The 22181-nt window shown below is 39.5% G+C and overlaps 2 protein-coding genes across 12 annotated transcripts in view; one reads left to right on the forward strand and one right to left on the reverse strand.

The window, feature by feature from the left end:
* POLK (DNA polymerase kappa) overlaps nt 1–9192 on the reverse strand; it is a 34284-nt gene extending 25092 nt beyond the window's left edge. Inside the window, exon 1 of one of the 8 annotated variants that reach the window (XM_082075656.1) lies at nt 9077–9192. The gene's annotated coding sequence lies outside the window, so the exon portion shown is untranslated. The other 7 variants (XM_082075654.1, XM_082075648.1, XM_082075650.1 and 4 more) reach the window with 7 other exon arrangements.
* A 70-nt stretch (nt 9193–9262) lies between these two features.
* The window catches only part of CERT1 (ceramide transporter 1), an 82362-nt gene continuing 69443 nt past the window's right edge, over nt 9263–22181 (forward strand). For all 4 annotated transcript variants that reach the window (XM_082075659.1, XM_082075658.1, XM_082075660.1 and 1 more), the window contains exons 1-2: nt 9263–9398; nt 13389–13523. In XM_082075659.1, the coding sequence (XP_081931785.1) occupies nt 9303–9398; nt 13389–13523 (231 nt within the window). In that variant the 5' untranslated portion in view covers nt 9263–9302. The remainder of the gene's footprint in view (nt 9399–13388; nt 13524–22181) is intronic.

A 22181-nucleotide genomic window follows, 5' to 3' on the forward strand; every position in this document is an offset into this window, starting at 1 on the left:
GAGTTTTTGGCTATTAAAGAATGACATGGCAACTTTAAAAACTAATATTGGCAATGTTTATATCTTCGTGAAGATCTTCTCCTGAAACAAATCAGCCAAATGAAGTCAAGATATTAAAGAAAGCCAACTTGAAAAAAAAAAAAAAACTGAGAAAAATATCCAAATTTTAACCATGTTCTATTAATTCAGATTATTATTAATGATGTCTTCCCAAGATGCAAGATCCATTAAGTAATGCTGTATTTATCTCCAGCTTGTATTTCAAAGAACAGAAGGTGATGCAGAAACCAGAACACTTCTCATGACTCTTTTTTGGCACTTGAGCTATCATATCGGCAACTGGGAATGGGAGTGGCTTCCTAGATCTTACATGTATCTATCAAATAAAAGACTCTGACGATAAACATTTTCATAAATTTTTCACTTACAGTATGAAAATCTCTTAGAGAATTTACCAGAACAGATTTGCTAGGCTTCAACCAAAGGAAAAAACACTGCATCCCACAAAACATTCCAAGTTTAATTTCCAGCTCATAAGCACTCCCATATCAATCAGCCACACAAAAATTCCATTGCTGCTGGCGATCTCTGATAAGTAACAGACACAATTCCCAATAAATACTTTCCTGAAAGTAAATAAATGCCCCTCCACTACTCCTCTTGTTTCTTTTATCACTGTTTTCTTTCAAGAAGTTGGAATGAGCCCAAGATTGCTACCATCTCCTTTTCCAGTCTTTGCAAAATTTTTGTTCTGGAAAGTGTCTTTATATACAAATCTTTCCTACTCCTCATTCAGATCACTCATAAAGGTGCAGTCTTATAGCAGAGGCTTTAAACACTAATTCATGTCAGAAAAAGGCTTCTCTATCATGCTCTTACGTACTAATAGAGAAAAAAACCCCTACCATGATGACACCAGTGATGCAGAAAATAATTGTCTTTAAAAAACCTCATAAATGGTGGTCTCCTGGTCTGTTTTATCTTTTCAGCTTCTAATATGGAACAAAATACATTGCTATTAACAGACCATGAAGTGTATATCAAATGACACCTTAGCTGGAATTAAGAAGAAAATATTTATTTTAGGACGTGGCATTAGTTTTCCACTAAAGCTTAAAGGTGTACAGAAGGGAAAACATGAATAGCAATGGATACAATTTTCAGTATCTTTACATGAACAGAACCTGAAGATTATCTTGGTTTCAGACTAAAAGGCCTGAAAAAAATTGGTAAAATATTTAGTATATTGAAATGAATCACAAAAACTACAATAAGACAACAGATACAGCACTTGTCAAATAAAATCAGTGAATCATCTGCCATTGAAAAAATGAAAATGGAAATATTTAAAGGAAATGCATGAGAAGAACAGTTGGAAACTATGCAAAATGGGAAGAAAACATCACTGTAGGAACTGATAAGGACAAAGAGTAACTGTTTTAGTAGAAAATTGACCTAGAGAAAATACTTAGCTTGTGGTGACACAAATGTTTGCTAAAACAACTTGGGAAAAGTGGGTGCAGGTTTAGAGTCTAAGGAAACACTAACTCAGAACAGTCTAGGCAAAGAGTGACATATTTTTGGCATGCTATCACCTCAAAAAGCTGCTGCATGACTGAGCTGTTTCTTCTAAAAGAACATGTTAAATCACTCTCAGCATCATACTGAGTAAGTAAGATGTGAAATCAGAGAAGTTTGTGAAGGCAGTGTACAATTCAATACTATCCTATTATTTCCTGTGATTTGGGAATGGGGGCAACGGAGGAGGAGAATCACCTATAAATGAAGAAAGTAACTTTCCAATTGCTACCGGCAGGACTTCTAAAGGTAAAGGGGAAAACTTTGGCAGCGGATGCCAACAGTTAATGCAAAACAAAATAATGGAGAGGAATAACATTGCTATTTAAGCAGCTCTGTTGGTAACCTGGAATGCTCACAAGTAGAAAAAGACCACTAATAAAACCCCAATCAAGCTCTTTTAGGAGCAGGCACAGAAACTCAACTGAACCAGACAGACAGGGTTATAGTAAAGGATCACAAGACTGAAACAGCAGTAAAACCAGAGCAACAATTTAATTTCAGGTGCCTCTAGCATATATTTGGACAGCCTGAAGGAAATGGCTTGTATTCGATCATGTGTCACGCCTCAAGCCTATCTTCAGTAAAAATCCTCCAATCCAGCAACAGAAACCCTATGCATGATACAAAAACTTAAATGCTTTCATATTATTATTTTCATGTAATAAAATATGAAAGAAAGACAAAAAATATTTCTAAGAATATTCAGTTCAGTGGACACCGTGTTATTATGCAGGTTGTTAAAAGTTTGCCTTTCACTGATAGCATTAACAACTTGTTGCAAAGAAATATTAGGACTGGAAACTGACATCATTATGGAAAAGGAGGAAAAATAATTTATTTACATACTGAATTACGATTTAATGTATGTAAATTGTGTACCATTCCTCATAAAGAAAATCAAATTCTGACATCTCTGCTATCACAGAAGCTTATGCCAATAGTGAGATGCAACGAAGTTACTAAGACACACAACTGCCTACTTCCCCCAGAGCTCAAAAGCTAAACATAGAAATCAAGACCTATATTACAGATGTAAAGGACTACATTTTACAACCCAATTGCCTTCAGCAAGTCTCCACAGTGTGTAAAATAATACTGATGTTGCAAATAGCAACAAGACTCCTTTCTATATGAATTTTAATTATTATTTTTAACATGGCTAAAACAAGGTTCTAAATTAAATAGTTGATTTAATTTCTGTAAAACTCATAAAACCCTCCAATAACATTTAATCAAAACCTGGCACCTCATTTATTGTAGTATAAGCCCATAATAAATTTCCTATTTTCTGTCAAATAAAATGTTTTAGATATTCCTTTATTTAAATTCTTCTATTCTTACTTCAGCAAGAACAACACAAAATTGTAACAGCTAACTTCACATAAAAATGTAGAGAATCAACTTCAGGAATCCTGTCATTACACAGGCTGCATCAGAAGAAGATCAGCATTACCCTTAATTTCAATGACAAGGTCAAGTTGTTAATAGCAGTTCTGCAGAAGCACTAAAAGTAGAATAAACAATTAACAAAGTTAGGACTGACTTCACTCAGTTTTGACCACAGAAGATCACTTCTCGGGCTTCTGGCTACAACTGTGTGTGGTGTGGTACAGAGCACTCTGTGTTTGAAAGATAAAGGCCTCTGAAGGCCAATAAAAACATCAAGGAGAAAAAAAGACAGAAAAACTGTCCTTCCAATTATCAATATATACATACATGAGACCACTGGCCTTTTGTTTTTCTTATGAAAACTTTACAAATGACCCATCATCAAATACTACTAAAGTTTGTAGCACTCAGTGCAAGTGTTGGATGGAAAACATTCTTCCATAAAACAATTATTAAAATAATCACATCCATGTAGAAGATGGTTGTGAATAATATGAAACTCCTATAACACTTCCTAAGTGTCCATAAGATCCTCAAAAGTCAAATATTAAATACCCATCTTTAACATACCTTCAGTAAAAGTGTAGTTTTGTAGCTTAAGACTTCAGAAGAGGCAATTTTCTATTCAAAAAATATATTTGACAAAAAATTTTGCTGGGCCACCACCTCTCCATAATACATACTTTAGCCAACCAAAAAACCTCATAAGCCAAGACAAGCAACATGAACAAAAATAAGCAAGCTGGATAAGCATGTTTCCCTAGGGCGAATGCTAACAAAAAAAAAAAAAAAGTGATTAATAACAATTCTTTGCAGTCACTTTTTTTGTATTGAGATGAAATTATGCTTCGTGTTGTAAGCAGCTCCCCCTTTAAATAAAGCTACCAACTACTGAGCAGTTACTGTTCTAGATTTCAAGACAATTCATACTCGCCTATTTGCAAAAACTTTCAATTTATATAAATGTAAAATATAAAACATATCCACCAAACGAGCCGTGTATAAAGTTATACAGACACTGAATCAAAGTATAAGAAATTTAGTCCTTTTCTAAAAAGAACAAACAAAACACCAAAACAAACAAAAACACCTAATGAAAATTGTTCTGACAAAATATATGGAAAGCTATTACTTTATCTACCTCATTACTTTTTGTCAAGCATTAAAGAATACTTGAAGAACTGTTTGAGTCACCAAGTTAAAGAAGTAAAGCCCAGCTAACTCACCTTGATATAAAAATTCATGTGCCAATAGTCAGGCCAGTTGAACAACTGGTGTCCCACAAACGCATTGCTTTATTTATTGAATTTCTAAGAAAAGAACAAACATATCTTCAACAAACTGGGAAAATTCGACCCACCTAGAATATTTTTAACATTTCTGGTATTTAAAAGGTTACACTACAAACTCCAGTAGTGCATTTGATTTCATACTACTTCATTTATCCATTACTTGGATAAGGATTCTATCCCAAAACAGTAACACAACACTACATACTTTCCAACAAGAAGTGCACCTGTCTTTTCCGAGTATTCATTTGGCAAGTAAACACTCAGGCTGAGAGGACCAAATTTAACGAACTACTTAACTCTCATTTTCTTGTAAAAACATGTTCCTCACATAATGATTTAAATATCAGCTGGTCTAAAGTCTTTCCTTCTCAGCAAAATAAAACATCAAAACAGACATGTGCAAGCAAGCACATCAGACTGTACTTCTGAACTATCTGCTCAATTCTCTCCAGCCACAGGTTTGATATTTACTGGAGCCCTGGTTTCTGAATAGTCCTGGGAAGAGGACTCCTGTCAGTTTTAATCCTGTAATGATTTACAAGAAAGGAACTGGCAGGAGGAACTGCACAAAAGTGTTATTAGCATTTAGTATACACAGTGTTAACCATGTAGTTTCCCTACTTGTGTATTCAAAACTACTACTGTTTCACTATTCTCACTCTCTCAATATGTAATAAAATCCAGTTACCTAGAAAACAGAATCTTCTAAGAAAGATGTAAGGAATTTTACAAATGTAATAAGCCAAGGTACATGATAAATTAATATTGAACAGAAAACTGGGCCAGGATTCATGGAAGTGAAAATTCTGAGTGCCCAAGCTGACACAGCTGAATAGAACTATTTTTCAAGTAGCAGCTGATTCACCATTTTACAAAACATAGATCCCATACAAGCACCTAGAATTAGCCTTCAAAACACTAAGCCCTAAAATTATGTATTTTCTGAACTCACTGGCTTTAAGATATAACAAATTACAGACAATTCAATCCTTTAAAAAAATAAATAACTCATACTGCAGAGTAAACAGATAATAGAGACTGCTTCTGACAGTGCCCAAAATTAAATGTCAAAATACCCATTTTACACCATTCATCAAACAGTTAGGATAATTCTTCACTTATGTGAAGATCAATGCAAGTGAAACAAGTGGAATACTCATCATCATTAATCTTCTGCAGGAAAGATGCAGTATAATTATGTTGTATATCCTGCTTTCAGCTTTTCTGTCTGTAAAAACCTCATGTCTTCAAAACTTCGAAGTTTATTCAAAGGGCAAAGAACTGCAGTATCTTCTACCACCTCTATTCTGCATTTGCAAGACCTTTTAAACTGAGTTATCTCAAGTTTCTAACCAAGTCTTCCTAGTACTTCTATATTACTGAAAACAAATGTTGCAGCAGTTTAATTCAGAAAAACAACAATGAAGGAATTCAATTATTATTAAAAACATTCATCAGTAAAAACTGCACTAGAATTGGTGTAGTTACGTGCAATCTTTTTTCTACAGATGTGCTTAATGCCAATATATTCACAAAAAGTTGTAATGTTCTGGTTTTTTTTTTATTTAGAAGAAAAACACTAATACAGTGATTCACAGAGATCACAATTGCTTTAGGAAAAACTGTCTGAAACATATCTCAGAGCCTACACTATTAGGCAATACGCTGTGACACAAACAAAGCTTGTTTAAGGGTCCACTGAAGTAAAATAGTTTAAAATTTAAGAACAAACGTAACCATGACTATGAACATACTAGAAAATGTTTATACACTGGTGGTGAATGTGTTTTAATAACATAAAATGAGCATGCTAAAACTGCAGATACAATAATAGAAACAAGAGATATAAAAAGGGAGGAAAAAAAAAGTTATTTATGAAGTGACCCAGTTCATAACGTTTAATAATGTTTATGACTGACATCCTTAGAAGTAAAACAAAAAAATAGAAAAAAAAAAAAAGTATTACAAGTAGTACACAATGCAAGACAACAGTATCTATTCCACTAATCTATCAGAGGTGATGACTATTTCCAGTTAAAACAGTAATTTGTAAACTTCTTGCAATCTCCAAGACACTAGAAAGGGTACAGATTGAGTACTGGAGCTTGTGATGAAACAACAAACACAGCAATGAAGTGCAAATTGAAGGTCCAGTGGAGAAGGCACACAAGGAGGTAGAGAGGAGTGGTCTACATGAGCGTATCAGTTTGATCATCTCTATTTCCCACACTTCGATTTGCATCCCAGATTGGTCTTGAAGCAAGCAAACCAGATTCTTTTCAAACTACACTAAACTTTAAGACTGTGTTTTCAGAGCACACCTGAAGCATCACAAGTGCTAATGCAGGTGCCCTCCATGGGACCAGACTAGTGTCAGTCCGAAAGAACATCTCTTAAAGCATATATAAGGTGAATTTAAGGTCCTCAGTATCAAATCTTTCCTTTACAAATCTACTCCCACCGCACCACACATCTTGCTAATGTAGATATGCAGTGATCTCATTAGGAGTAAGAGACATATAGATGGAAAAGACCACACAAAACATTATATAAGAAATTAAAAAGGCAAATCTTTTAGCATCCAGTATTTATTAATTTCAAGTTTGGTTATAAAACATTAGCTAAAATTAATAATAAAACAAATATTCTCTCTAAAAACTATAAATATGTTTGTCAAACAACCTGAAAGAGTATCTACCCTTAGCATTTTTATTTTTAACATCTGTTTGAGTTAATCTATATTCTGGAAAGAGAGGAAAAAAAAAAAACAACCTACTTTTGGAACTAAGTGAATAATCCCAGACCAAAAGCATGACAGTGCATGATTATGCAGTACACATCACTGCCATTACCAAAAGGACTTGCTCAGACATGTCTCTTCACCTCTTGCTCTCAAGATAGGGAAAGAAGTTCTTTCACAGTTTAATGGGGAAAACTTGAATCGCTTTACAGGCTATAGCACTTTATCCATATACCGCAGGGAAGAACTGTAAATTATTCTCATATCTGTCAATATATACAAAACTCGGCCACTCTGCTTGCTTAACAGATGCAGTACATTGTAACATACACTAAAAAACCCCTTGTTTTCTTCCTCAACAGCTGGTGAATCAAAAAACATAGTTTCTCAACATTTTCTATATTAGAAAATTGTCTAAAATAGTACCCACAGCAGACTCTCATATTTTTTTTCTGTGGATTCCAGTGATTACACAAATAGCAAGACATCTGTAATTGCTCTTTACTTCTGATTGCTTAGGACAGTGATGCTATTTTACCAATCACTCTCAGTGCTACATTAATTATAAACATCTTTATACCAGAGAATCTGAGCTGGTACTCATATTATTTAGGTGTTAGGTGCTGCATATATAGAAAAGGCATAGAAATAGCTATGCCAACGCTAAGAGCTCTTTCAAAAAAATTATAAGCCCTCAATGAAACTGTCAAGCAGCAAAACATGGAAAAATATGACGATTTGTCATAAGAGGGAAGTCAGAGAAAATAAAATTGTACAGCATTGCTCTTTCAATATAACAAGAAGCGTGTATTCCAAAACTGAAGCTTTCTCAACTAGCGCTATTGAACTTTTTAGCTTTTTTCCCAGAAAATCAGGAGAAAGGAGATGAGCCAACACAAATCTTAAGTCCCTCCCAACCCAGTACATTTGTTCATGAATTGTGAAGTGACACGTTCAACTTCTTTTTTTGCTGCCAATATTTTTCCACCCATAAACTTCAGCAAGGGCACACATCTCAGATAGAAATCTTAACATACATACATAAATAACTAAATAACTAAATAAATAAATTTATCGTTTCGTTCCCTAAACTGCGAAAACATTGTACAAATAAAAGACAAGACACCGCTACCTCGCAGCTGACCGCCACCTTCCGCTCACCACACGCTTTCGGGCACGGCGGCTGAGCAAAACGAAAGCGGGCGGCACCGCCCGGCCGGCCGGGAAGGAGTGAACTGCTGAGCCCAACCGCGGCGCGCTCGGCATCCCGGGCCCCACCGCGACCGCCGCCGCCCGCGGGGCGAGGCCCGCAGCGGCCTCTCGGATCCGGGGAGCGGCGCCGGGGGCCGCCAGCCTCGCGCGGGCAGCACGAACCCGTTATCTGCGGCGGGACGACCCGCCTTCCCCTCACGACTCACCTGGCAGCACCTCCCTCCCCTTCCTGCGCCCTCCGCGGCCACCATTTTTGTTAAGGGAAAGGTTTGGCGCTCACCCCCCAAATCCAGCTGGCCTAAGGCAGTGAAGACGAGGCCACATCTCTCATGCCAGAAACCAAGGCGGGCTGGAGAGACGCTTAACCTCACGAAAGAAAGAGTCCTCCCTCACCCAACAAAAAACAAAGCAAGCTTTGCCCCAGGCATCACCGCTGCCCTCGCCTGGCGGGAGCGGAGTTCCCCACCTCATCGGAGGCACAGAGGCGAAGCCCGCCGCTGGCGCCACAGAAACGACGAAATCAAGATGGCGGCCGCCATCTGGCGGGGACAGGCGGCCGCCTGGGTAGACTACACCTCCCAGCACGCTGTGCTGCACTAGCGATCACCAGAACTACCTTTTCCGAGAGGCAGCGGCGGGCGGACGGGCAGGCTGGCTTCCCGCTGCGCGGGGGAAGACTACAAGTCCCGGCAGGCGGGGCTGGGCGAGAGGGTGTGGGGCGGAGCGGGTAAATAGTGGCACGGAGCACCCGCCTCACGTAAGATGGCGGCGGCTGGAGCGGCTGGTTGCTGAGCCGAGTGCGCGGCAGGCGGACGCGCGCTCGCCCCTCCTCCCTTAGCCACCCCTATGTTGTGGCTCTTACCGCGGGCCACGGAGCTACGGTGAGGGCGAAGCTCGAGCCTGCGTGTCCCGGCGCCGGCCGGTCGTTGGCAGGGGCGGGCGGCGCTGGTGGCACCCGCGGAGCGGTGCTGTGCCGGTCCTGTAGAGCCCGCCGCTCCCGTCCCTTCGGCAGGAGGAGGCTCAGGCAGCTGTGGGCGGGGGCTGCTTCGGCTCTTCCCTGCTCGGCGGTCGCTGCGGATCAGGTCTCCATGTCGGACAACCAGAGCTGGAATTCCTCGGGCTCCGAGGAGGACCCCGAGACCGAGCTCGGGGTGCCTGTTGAGCTCTGCGGGGTGCTCAGCAAGGTAAGCCGCCTCTCCCCCTCCCCGCAGCCTGTGCCCCGCGGCAGCTCGCATCCCCTCTCCTCGCCACCTCCCACTTCGCGGCTGGCCCAAGGCCGTCGGCCCCGGCCGCCTGTCTTCTGTCCGCTCCGGGGGATCAGGCCGAGGGGCCTGGTGGGGGGGCCGGGAGGCTCCACGGGAGGCGCTGGCACGGCCGGGGCAGCTGCCACCTGACGGCGGGGAGCCTGCCAGGCAGGCGCTGCGGCGCCGACCAACCGCCGCTCTCCCTCAGCCGCGGACACCGGCACATCCCCGCCGTCGGGCCCCCTACCCACCCCGGCAGGAAGCCGTTCCTCGGAGGAGAGCCGCGGGTGCGGCTTTAGCCCGGTCGGGTGGCTGGAGGAGACGACGTTCCCGCCGGGACTGGGGGTCCCTGCCTCCCCCTGGTCCGGCGCCAGCCCGCTCGGTGTGAGGATCTGGAGAGCGGGGTCCGGGAGGAGGCGGCCGGGGGAGCGCGTGTCCCCCGCGCCTCATGCTCCTGGCCGGAGCCGGTGGCGGGCCCGGGTGCGGGGCTGGGGCCGCCGCACCCCGCTCGCCTCCCGGGAGCTCCCGAAGGCGGGCGCAGCCCATGATAGCTCCCCAGGAGCGGGCACCGGCACAGGAACTGCACAGCCTTTAGCCCAAGTATCAAAACAGGGCAATAAAACTCTCCTGCAGCAAGAGATACGGGAGGTGGGGAGGAGAGGAAGGAAAATGACACTAAAGCTTGTTTCCCCCTTTTTTAAAAAACAAACAAACCCCACAGAACAACAACAAAAAACCCAAAATATAAGTTTTTTTTCTCTTTTATCGCTGAAAATAAGATGACTTGCAAGTATGCTTTGGGTGATGCTGGGAAATTTTATTTTTAGGAGTACTCCAAAGTTGAATGTCGAATTACTGAGTTGGAATGTAGATTATTATTATTATTATTAATACAGAAAGTACTTTCAGAATAATGTTGAAATGTCATTAGAATTAAAGCACTACATTTTGGTTTTTTGTTTTTTCTTCCTGCTCTATGTGATATGTAGAAGGCACAGGTCATAGGATACAGAGGTCAAAAAACAGCCCTGGATGCTGAGAAGACAGCCATAACAGTAGTTTTATTGTGGTTGGTGATGGGTTTTGTTTGTTGGTTGGTTGGTTGGTTTTGGTGTTGGTTTTTGTTGTTGTTGCCAAGTTTTCTTCTGTTAGATGCTTCCATCATTGGAAACTTTAATATTTGTGGGATGTTCTTTATTTTCATGTTGGTAAATTAAGACGTCCATCAGGTGCTGTTTCTTACTGGTGTAGCAGGTGAAACCATGACTTCTGACATTCTGTAGCTTAGGTATGTGCAAACTATATTTTACTGGATGATTATGCTAAGTGTAGCTGACACTGCCTTTCCTGTGAGAATATGGGATGTAATCCGAATAGTCACGTATGGTGAAACCTGTTGCAGTAAATATGGTTGAGGGAGAAGTTTACCTTTTGTTAGTTGACGCCTGAGTAGTACTTGAGACAAACTAGCTAAAACAAAGTGGTAGCATACCAAACTTTTCTAAAGAATGTCTATTTTTTTAAACTTATAATGGATAATTAAATTCTAAAGCAACAAAAGTAGGCTACAGTTCTCTGTGTGCTTAGTAGTGTTTCAGTTGTTCTGCCCTTCAGTGAAGAGAAAAGCTTTGAAGGGAACGGTGTAATTTGGTGAGAGAAGCTTATTAGAAGTATGTCCTGCTGGTCTCTTTAAATGTTTCAGAACTCTAGACTTTTTTCCATTGCATTTCCTGCTGACCATTTTAAGGTGGATATGAGGAAAGAACTTCGGTGTGGAAGAATCTTTCTTGAAATGCAAGGATCTAGCTACTTGAGAAAACAGCTGTCTTTTCTTTGCCAAAACCATATGCCTACCCAGTATGTTTTAAGGAGTATCTTAATTCATGACACATTTTCATTGCAACAGCAAGCATTGATTGCAACAGCAAATGCAAGATTGGCTGCTATATTTATCTCACTTAACTCTGTCACAGAAAGGAAGGTGATTTCCTCCTTGCCCCTTGCTCTTTTGCCCAAGATAACTTTGGTCTCTGCCTTTCACATCTGGGAGGAGCTGGGAACATGAGAGACAGGAAAAGAGGAAGGGAGGAAATAATACACCTTCATGAACGCTTGTGCTACTAGTTCATGTACTGAGCACAGCTGAGGCTTTATTTAAGAAATACTGGACTTAGCAATTTGATATATTGAGAGTTCACAAAGCACTTTATCTTTGGAGACAAATCAAGGTCTTGCTTATGCTTGAAAATTGTTAGGGATTTCTCAGCTATGGAATTTGCTTTCCTTAGACCTCTTCTTGTTATTACTGCAGTTAACAAGTAGTTATGGGACACTGGCCCCTCACTACAGGAAAGACTTTGAGGTGCTGCTGAGAGTTCAGAGGAGGGCAACAAAGCTGGTGAGGGGTCTGGAGCACAAGTCTCATGAGGAGCAGCTCAGGGAACTGGGGCTGTTTAGCCTGGAGAAAAGGAGGCTGAGGGGAGACCTTATCGCTGTCTACAACTATCTGAAAGGAGGTTCTGGTGACATGAATGGTCTCTTCTCCCAAATAAAGTGATAGGGCAAGGGGAAACAGCCTCAAGTTGTGCCGGAAAGGTTTACATTGGATATTAGGAAAAATTTCTTAATTGACAGGGCTGTCAGGCCCTGGAACAGGCTGCCCAGGGAAGTTGTAGAGTCAGTATCCATACAGGTGTTTTAAAGGATGTGTAGATGTGGTGCTCAGGAACATGGTTTAGTGGTGGACTTTGCAGTGTTAGGTTTATGGTCACACTTGATCACAAACTTTTTTTTTCCAAACAAAACAATTATATCATTCTATGTATTAACTAGTATGTGCACTATAATGTAGAAACAAGCCTTTTAATTGACTTTCTTCCCCCCATTTACATATTACAAAATGATGACTAATGATTAGATTTAAATGCTAAAAAGAGCTCCCTTTTTAGAGCTTTTTGTTAAAGAATGGTTGTCATAACCAAATAAATACTTGCATAATAAAGTTATTTTTGATGCTTTTCTTTCCATGTTAATCTAATTTATGATTTTTGTACTGTGAAGACCAAACATCACTATATAGTCAGTTATGGAAAAGCCCCGATGCTTTATCTGTGTTGTATGATTCTGCAAAGTGCAATTGGGAAGATGTTGCAAATATAAGATTAATAATCAGAATTTTTATTCCCTTCTTACTAGATCTGTGTAGGGTGAATCCAGGACTTGTTCCTGGAGTATCAGTTTCATTCCATGTGTGAATGTGGAGTCCCTAGAAAAATCTCAATAACGAATAAATGTTTGGAGTATCTTCTTAATGAGCAACTGGTTAGGAGTTAAAACCTAAAGCAATATCTCTGGGCAATATTAAATTGATAAAGAACTGATTACTCTAGGCACTGCAATAGTCATATAGTGTACTGTGAGATAATGGCATCTTTGTATTTATATGAAGAGAACTAGATACTTTAGTAAAATAATTTTGTAGATATTAACTTTTATGTAAAATAAATTATTTCGTGTTCCACTCAAGTTTGGCTTTTGGTCTAACTCCAATAAGGTGGCTAAACTCACTGTATCGATTAACATTTGATCATCCCTTCCCCCCACTTTCCATAATTTGTGTCATCAGTGTGTTTATTACCTTTATTTTAACTGCCCAGAGCAATGCAGTTGAAGTCAAGACATCTGTTATCTTATTGGCCATTTGAAGCAACTGGTTTTTAGTGGCTTTAGGAGTTTGTAAAATTGTTTTAGGAGCTCTGAGCAGAATAAGCTTCTCAATTGGGAAGAACCTTTTAATTTTTTTTTTTCCTCCTGGTGCTGGAAAGCCTGAGAAATACCAGCCACACTGTCTTTTATTGTTATTTTTATTCTGTTATTATTATTATTATTATTCTGTTCACTGATCTTTTGGAATTTTTTTTTTTTTTACAGTGGACCAACTACATCCATGGATGGCAGGATCGATGGGTAGTTCTGAAAACCAACACACTCAGTTATTACAAGTCTGAAGATGAAACAGAGTATGGCTGCAGGGGTTCCATCTGTCTGAGCAAGGCTGTGATTACAGTAAGTGCTAATTCATTATTGCCAGCTTTGCATATTTGTAGGCTCATGTCTGGTGAAAGCAAACATAGGTATGGCAAATTCTATTAGGTGATGTGTTATGAAAGTTAATGGTATCATTGGAAGACTGTGGAGCAGGGCAAGGACTTCCTAATAAGAAAACAAGCTGTTCTCATTTGCAGCTGCAGTGAGCAGCTTTTTATCTGTTCTGTTAGTGGTGTCTGTGGGTAGGGATACAGTTTGCCTCTGGAGGCTGTAAGCTTTTTCCAGGGGTCAGCCTAAGACCCTGCACCAGCTTCCCAAAAGAGGTACCATCTATCACAGTCTTTACACTTTGCACTAGAGAGAGAGGGTAGTGGTCACAGAATCAACAGAATGTAAGGGGTTAGAGGGGACATCGAAAGATCATCTAGCCCAATCCCCCTGCCAGAGCAGGAACACCTAGATGAGGTTACGCAGGAATCTGTCCAGGCGGGTTTTGAATGTCTCCAGAGAAGGAGACTCCACAGCCTCCCTGGGCAGCCTGTTCCAGTGTCTGTCACCCTCACTGTGAAGAATTTTCTTCTCAAATTTAAGTGGAACCTCCTCTGTTCCAGTTTGTACCCATTGCCCCTTGTCCTGTCATTGGTTCTCACTGAGAAGAGCCTGGCTCCATCCTCGTGACACTCAGCCTTTACATATTTATAAACATTAATGGGGTCACCCCTCAGTCTCCTCTTCTCCAAGCTAAAGAGCCTAAACTCCCTCAGCCTTTCCTCATAAGGGAGATGCTCCACTCCCTTCATCGTCTTTGTTGCCCTGCACTGGACTCTCTCCAGCAGTTCCCTGTCCTTCTTGAACTGAGGGGCCCAGAACTGGACACAATATTCCAGACGGGGTCTCACCAGGGCAGAGTAGAGGGGAAGGAGAACCTCTCTCAACCTACTAACCGCCCCCCTTCTAATACACCCCAGGATGCCATTGGCCTTCCTGGCCACAAGGGCACAGTGCTGGCTCATGGTCATCCAGCTGTCTACCAGGACCCCCAGGTCCCTTTCCCCTATGCTGCTCTCATTCCCCAACTCATACTGGAACCTGGGTTTGTTCCTGCCCAGATGCAAGACACTACACTTGTCCTTGTTCTATTTCATTAAATTTTTCCCTGCCCAACTCTCCAGCCTGTCCAGGTCTCTGGATGGCAGCACAGCCTTCTGGCGTGTCAGCCACTCCTCTCAGCTTGGTGTCATCAGCAAACTTGCTGACAGTGCACTCTGTTCCCTCATCGAGGTCATTGATTAATACATTGAATGGTACTGGTCCCAGTACTGACCCCTGAGGCACTCCACTAGATACAGGCCTCCAACTAGACTCTGCCCCATTGACTGCAACTCTCTGGCTTCTTTCCTTCAGCCAGTTCACAGTCTGCCTCACTACCCGATCATCCAGACCGCACTTGCTCAGTTTAGCTTTAAGGATGCTGTGGGAGACTGTCAAATGCTTTAGTGAAATCAAGATAGACCACATCCACTGCTCTGCCATCATCTATCCACCAGACCTTTGACTGTGTTTTCTGAACATGACTCCAGAACATTTCCAAGAGAAAATGTTCTGCCACATGCTTCCTCCTCTGAAGAAGTTATTGTTGCTGGTTTTATTTAATGCTAAAAGATCTAGTATTACACTGGTAAGAATAAAGAGCCTACATATAAATGAAATTTCAAAGATGAGTTTGCCTTAGAAGATAAAAATCTGCTTTTTGTGGCTTTCAGAATTGTGATGTGTATTAATTATGACTAATGCTTGCCAAAAAACATGCTGTAGCTATTCTACGTTACTGTTAAATAGTCAGTCCAATTATGTGATTTAGGTAAAAAATAGCTGGACTTCTATGTAGCACACAAGTTCTTAGAATACTAGTGTTAAATCTTACTATTTGTGTTCTTGTTCAACAATTTTTTTTTTCAAACTGAATTAAGGATGACAAATTAGAAGTTTTCTTTCTTAATAATATTCAGCTTGCAAATAGAATTTTATTAAACACAGCTTGGTTTGAAAAAAGACTGGATTGAGTATATCAATTGTATGCATTTTGAAAAAAAATCTTGTGAAGAAAAGGCAGATTTTTACATTTAGATGTGTGACAGGTATTGCAGTCATCTAAATATTAAAACAGATCACCTAATTTATTTTAAAACTATTCCTTAAGCTGCTTAAACTTTTAAACCTTGCTCAGGATTTGACTTGCTCAGGAAAATGTGGTGCACAACAGCTGTCTCTAGGAGCTCTGAATTAAAGTGTGTGTTTGTCAGCCTGTAGTAGTAGCAGCCTCTGATCAGGACTTACAAAAAGGTCTCAAGTTCCCTAGCAAGAGGCTTAACATGCTAACTAGGCAGAGACACAGGGGGGTGGTGGCAAGGAAGTGGGTCAAGGGACGTCTGGAAGCATCCTGTAGAGCACATCGCAGCAGCCTGAATTCCAGTTGTGGTTGCAGAGTGAGAGATTACAGTGGTGCTGCTATTGCTGCTGAAATTTTTTGGTACAATGCACTTTGTGAAGGGAAGTTGGCAAGCTTATCTTCTGACTAGGAAGTGCATAACTACTGGAACTACTTACAGATAGCTTTTTTTTTTTTTTTCTTCTTCTATTTGGCACTTGTTACATCTGGTAATTTTGAGTTGAATTGTTGCAATTTTTTTTAGGTTCTTGAGCTTCTCGAGTATATTGAGAAAGAAACTGTATACAGAGTTGGAGAAAGGAAAAAAGAAAAGGTGTCACAGTTCTAAAAACTTACCTGATACTTCGTTGTTCCAGTTTTCCTTCAGGCTTGTGCTTTGTAATGTTATTTGACAGTTCAGCTGCTTGATTGTGGTTTGAGATGGCATCTCTGAAACACAGTAAACTCTTAATTATTTCTAGCTGTAGTTTAAGTGATTGTTGTGTAAGTATTAAAGGTTCAGGAATAGTATTGGATTATTTCATGTCTCTAGGATATAGAAATATACTTTTTAAACTATCATGATTATTCTCTCTTATTTTTCAGAAGCTATTCTAAACCAGAGTGCTTCTGGTTTGGTAGTTGTTTGGTAGCAAGTTGAATATTTTTTTTTTAAATATGTTTTCAATAGAAAATTAATTATGCTTGAAGATAAATGTTCAAATATTCTTCGCAAAATACATAGTTAATCTTTACTTTCATGTCCTTGTAATGTCTTACTAGCTAAGCTTACAAACATATTTAAACCCATTGAAGAAAACAGCTGATAAAATAAATGTTAAAACGATAATGTGTGAAAACTACTTTTGCTAGCAGTGGAACTTAACTCTTTACTATATGTTTTATGATTACTTTGATAGAGAGGGGAAGACAGTTTTCTGACTGGCTTAACATTCAATAGCACAGATTTCATGTAGTTGGGATCTTAATTTTGAATATTTTTCAGCAAGCTTTCATTATACTGTAAATTTAGTTTTCTTTGATCTTGCTGATCCAGAACTAGGCATAGTAACTACCTATCTCCTAACCTGGTGTATGCCAATAAATTTTCCTTCAGGACAAAGCAGGATGAGTGGAATTGGATAGTGTTGATGGCTATAGTATTTCCTTTTAGGGAAGGATGATTGGATTTTCGTGAGGCTTTCTTTTAGGCCCTCAGATTAGGAATGCTTGTTTGGATTCAACAGGGAATGTAATAATTTTCTGTGTGTAATTAACGCTACTAGCGCTATAGGATGTCCACATAGTCTTACAACAATGAAGATCAGCCCAATGGTAAGTCATAGTACTAGTTGAGACGTGAATGTTGTATTCAGAAAGCCACAGCTGCTTCTGCTCTTATTGTATCGTTCCTGTCACATTTGGCAGAGATTGAAAAGCAGCTAATTCTACAGGGATATTTTGTAAGACAGTCATCTCTCTCTGTTAATTTAATGCGAAGACTTGTTAAATTAGCTTGTTAAAATAGTTTCTTCAGGTATTTCAAGTGTAGAATTATAATCTCATCCCTCCAAAACAGGTAGATTGCCGTGACAATAGTATTTAATTGAATGAAAATTATGTGGTCTGGTCGGACTACTTGCTGTAGTAACCACTGGGACTGAAGAGAGCTGATTTTTCTGGAATAGAGATCTAAAGGATGAGTATTTATTGTATACTAATTGGATAAGATCAAGTAGTGAACTGCCAGGAACTGGGTATGTGAATTAAGTTATGGGGAGGACAATGAAAGTCAATACATGATGCTGAGTTGCTTTTTGCCAGGTATGGAAAAACACCTTGAAAGTGTTTAAGTAGTTATAACAGGGTGGAGGCTTAAACTGAAGTTAAAACCTCTGCTATGTGGTCCAGGGATGAGCAGAAGTTATGCGTATAATGGAAAGTTTATATATACACAAATTTAAGCTTTGTTACATTAATCCAGCCTGAATGTCCCAAATTACTGCTGTAGTTGGTTGTCAGAGTCAGATGGTATTTATTAAATATACCCTTCCTTACAGTAAAGCTTTGTAGTTCTTTCATTTCCTAAAGTCAATCTTCTGTGTACAGGATTAGGGGTGGATGTTTATGGCAGTCCTATAGTGGTGGATCTGTGGGATTCAGCTTTGGAGTTGGGAGGTCTAGGGTATGTCACTAAAAAAACAAATGTTCTTTGGAGCTGGAAGTCCAGCTTCCAAAATGACCTTTAAGCTTGTATTGTCTTTGTCTTGATTACTGTGTCTGTCCTCATAGTGCCATCACTGCTTTTGTACAGAGTGACTTGCAGTAACTCATGCAGTCACAGCATGATATATTAAACATAACATGATATGCACAGAATAACTTAATCTGGAAGCAAATTGTCAAGATCTACTATGCCCCCCTGCTTCAGGCAGTCTCACAGAAAGGCCAGCACTAATTTAATCCTGGTGGTAATTTATATTAATAGATTTTCAAACCTCTTTACAAAGTCTTGACAACAAAGTGTGTGTATCACAAGTTCCAGGGTTTTTCCAGAAAGGATTTTGCTGTTCAGATAGTTCTTCTGTGGGGATCCCTATGGGGGATCTTGAAAAATGCTTAGAGAAATGTCATGTTTGATAAGTTTTAAGAATGCTTAAACTTAGCCATGTGTTTGTCACTGGAGATGACTGTACAGGAAGAGTTCCAAATCTTACGTTCCAACCTAACCTTCAGGTTTTCCTTCAGATAGGATGCATACTTGCCATGTTGTTTTAATCCAGTGGTTGGTCTCCATCTTCCTTTCTGTATATATTACTGATGTAGAAAATCTTCTTGATTTCTAATTTGGTAGCTTAAACAAGATGCAATGATTTACTTTTGTTTGGTTATACTGTGATGATGCATACTCATGTCAAAATCTTAATGGAAACATGTTATTGGTTATTACTCTTCTTTTAGGACACTCTGTGTTGTAAAGAGATGTTTCGACAGTTCTGTGGCAATGCCTGGACCAGGACTTAGCAATAAATTCAGTTTGCATAATGGAGATAATTTCAGTAAAATAGGTTGTGTGGCACTTTTTGTTGGTATGTTGTTGTTGTTTTCTTTGTGTGTGTGTTTTTTCTTTTTTTTTCTTTTTTTTTTTTCTTTCCAGAAACAATAATTAGGAAGCACTGTTGCTTAATGAAGGCAGTAATGCCATTTTATATTAATTTACAAGTTGCAAGCCATTCTTCTTCAGAATGGACTACCGAAAGGGTGGATTTCTTGAATATCTGTTGTGAGTATCTGGAGCTCAGGACAGGCAAGAAGATAGAAGACCGAAGTCTACCTGAGAGAGATGCTTACTGCATTGTGGCAATTAGAAACGACGCACACCAGGACACAAAGAAAGATTCACGCATAGACAGAGATCTTGTCCAGGAAGGAGCGCAGAGCCGAGAGCTGAGCCAGGCTGGGGCCTTTTTTTATTAGTCAGTGGCAATTTATAGGATTTACAGATGTGGACCTGGGCTAACATGTTGCATAAGATGTTTTTCCAATAATTGTTATTAAAAACACACCACATTGATGTTATCTTTATTTCGGTTACATTCCCACTCATTCACAGATCAGGCCCAAGGACATTCACACATCATACATATGGGGGCAGTTTTCCAACCCAAGATATCATTCTCACTGGCCTGGGTTATCACTTCTTACACTCATAAAAACCATACTTCTGTGTAATCTGTCCAGGGCCCTTTAGCTGGAACTACTGTTCCCACACTGCATTATTTTTTTTCCTAATTAACAAAAAGTTGCTTTTGTGAAGAACTTAATAAATATTCATATTATAAATTAGAGCTGGTATAAACGTATTAGTTCCAGTTTACAAAAAGTACAAGAAAGTATGTATGTGAAAGAGCCATGACAGTTTCCAATTTTAAGCTTCTCATTTCTTTATACACGATCTGAAGAAAAAGTGAAGTGGTTCTTTCCAGTAATCAACCACCAATAATAAAAAACTTACCCACTTTAAAAAGATACCGTTAGTTGAACAACCACTGTTACTCACTCTAGCAGTACTTCTTGTTTATTTATAGTATGACACTGACCACCGTTAATAATTAGGCACTTGCGAGAGGAAGTACAGATTGACATTTTTAAAAATAGATTGACAAGTTAACAGAGGATTATTCATGCATATGTCAACTTACACAGATACGGAAGCTTCCAATGAGGACCTTTTTCACAGAAACCTTGAACTCTAGAAGTATTGAAGTTTTAGAATAATGCTGTGGTTTTTTTAGTTGAAGGAGATGTCAGTGCTAGGCAAATATTCTTAGTGTTTTTTAAAACACTTTTAGCATGAAGAATCAAGTCCTGCAAAATAGACTTTCAAAAATTTACCTGGATGTTAACAGTGTATTGTCATGTTTATTTTCGATTTTATAAAATGTGAAATGTAACAGTATTTCAGAAGCAATTGGAATGGAAGTGTATAGAAGTGGGCCCACTTGGAGGAATAATGTGGGTAAACTTTGGATTTGCTTTTTTCTAGCTACTTCTCTGAACTTTGATCTTGCTGACAGACCTGCTTATGATAAAAGAAAAACACATGTAATTGCGGCTTTTATCTGTTGATACGTTTGATCCACTCTGTTGCTAGATAAGTTGAGTGGGAACTGATAGCTTTTAGTTGGTGAAAGCTTTTATTAAAAAAGCTAAGCTATAAATCCATGCCCTGGGCAGAAGCACCAGAGCAATGAATTTGTAATAACTGCTAATTTCATGGGGAAAATACTGTTTCCAGCTGTCTGGGATTGGAAAACAATCTGGCTTAGTATGAAGTGGTGAGCATTTAATTAAATAATTATTTTTCTGTAATTTGATGAAGTGCTTCCTTTGCCTTAATTGCTACTAAAAGGATGACCTGAGTGGACGAAGATGTAGAATATAAACCCTAACTAGACAGAGGTTTATTTAGGACACAAGGCGGTTAGTACTTATAGGCTTTGTTGTGTGCCTTAAATAAGTAGCTAAATCCATAATGGTGGCAAATCTTGACTAAATGGGAGAGAAATCTGAATGGATATCCTAGACAGAGGCAAGTGTGGTCAGGAGTGCGTACTCTGTGTGAAAGGCCCAAGGGGATTGTATTCTGGAGAGGAAATTGCCAAAGAGCAACAGGAGAGCGAGGGAGAAAAAGGGAACTGATGCCTAGGAGACAATGACACTGGGACAGTGCCGATACAATAGACACAAGTTGCTTGGAATATGGAATTCTCCTGGAGAATTGTTTTTAGTGTTCACATCCTTTGTACAAATTTGTATATGTCTTTGAGTTATCTGAACCAGGAAAGAATGGGTGGATGTTCAAAGTGAAAATGTCAGAACATTGTACTTATCGAAGTGGCGCAGAGTGCTTATATCCTTGGGAAGCAAAGAGCAATTATTTAGTAGGGTGGAGAAATTCAAGATTTCTTCCTTAGTATGCACTGGGGAAATCAAGTCACAAGTGGAAGAATATGCATCCAGATCAGCTCAGAATGGATACTGGGAAATCTTTCTTCACGGAAAGGTTTGTGAAGCAGTGGAACAGGCTGCCCAGGGAAGTGGTGGAGTCACTGTCCCTGGAGGTGTTTAAAAGACTTATAGATGAGGCTCTTAGGAACATGGTTTAGTGCTAGAGTTAGGTTATGGTTGTACTTGATGATCTGAAGGGTCTCTTCTAACCAAAATTCTATTAGACTGTTCTTCATATTACGATGAATAATTCCATAATAATTAAGATATGAAAAAAAATCAGCAATGTGTATTAGCCAAATATTTTAGGATTACTTAATATTGCTGAAGAATTCTGCTTTAATACATGAATATAATGATGTGATACCACACACTTGAAATTATCTCTGTTAACTTTTTTTTATCGATTAGAACATAATTCCCTCACTTGATTTTTTTTTTTTTTCCCCCAACTATTTTTTATTAAGATAATTAATTAAGTTCAACAGTGTTCATGATTTGACATCCACTTGAGGATCAAAATTCCTGCCCGTGGTTTACATCAGAGCATTTTCATGCTGTGGAGTGCTTCTCATGGATACTATATGAAGCCTTAAATAATTTCAGTGTTTGCATTTGGTGTTAAAGCTGTGGATTTATATCTGAGCAAATTTTTCTGTGTTATTTGCAGTCCTTATTCTTGCTATATCTTTATTTCTGTGCATCTTCATAAGAGTGATTTATAGTTGATTTATTGT

The sequence above is a fragment of the Streptopelia decaocto genome (assembly GCF_964273445.1).
Source record: "Streptopelia decaocto genome assembly, chromosome: Z".
In the NCBI taxonomy this organism is placed as follows: domain Eukaryota; kingdom Metazoa; phylum Chordata; class Aves; order Columbiformes; family Columbidae; genus Streptopelia; species Streptopelia decaocto.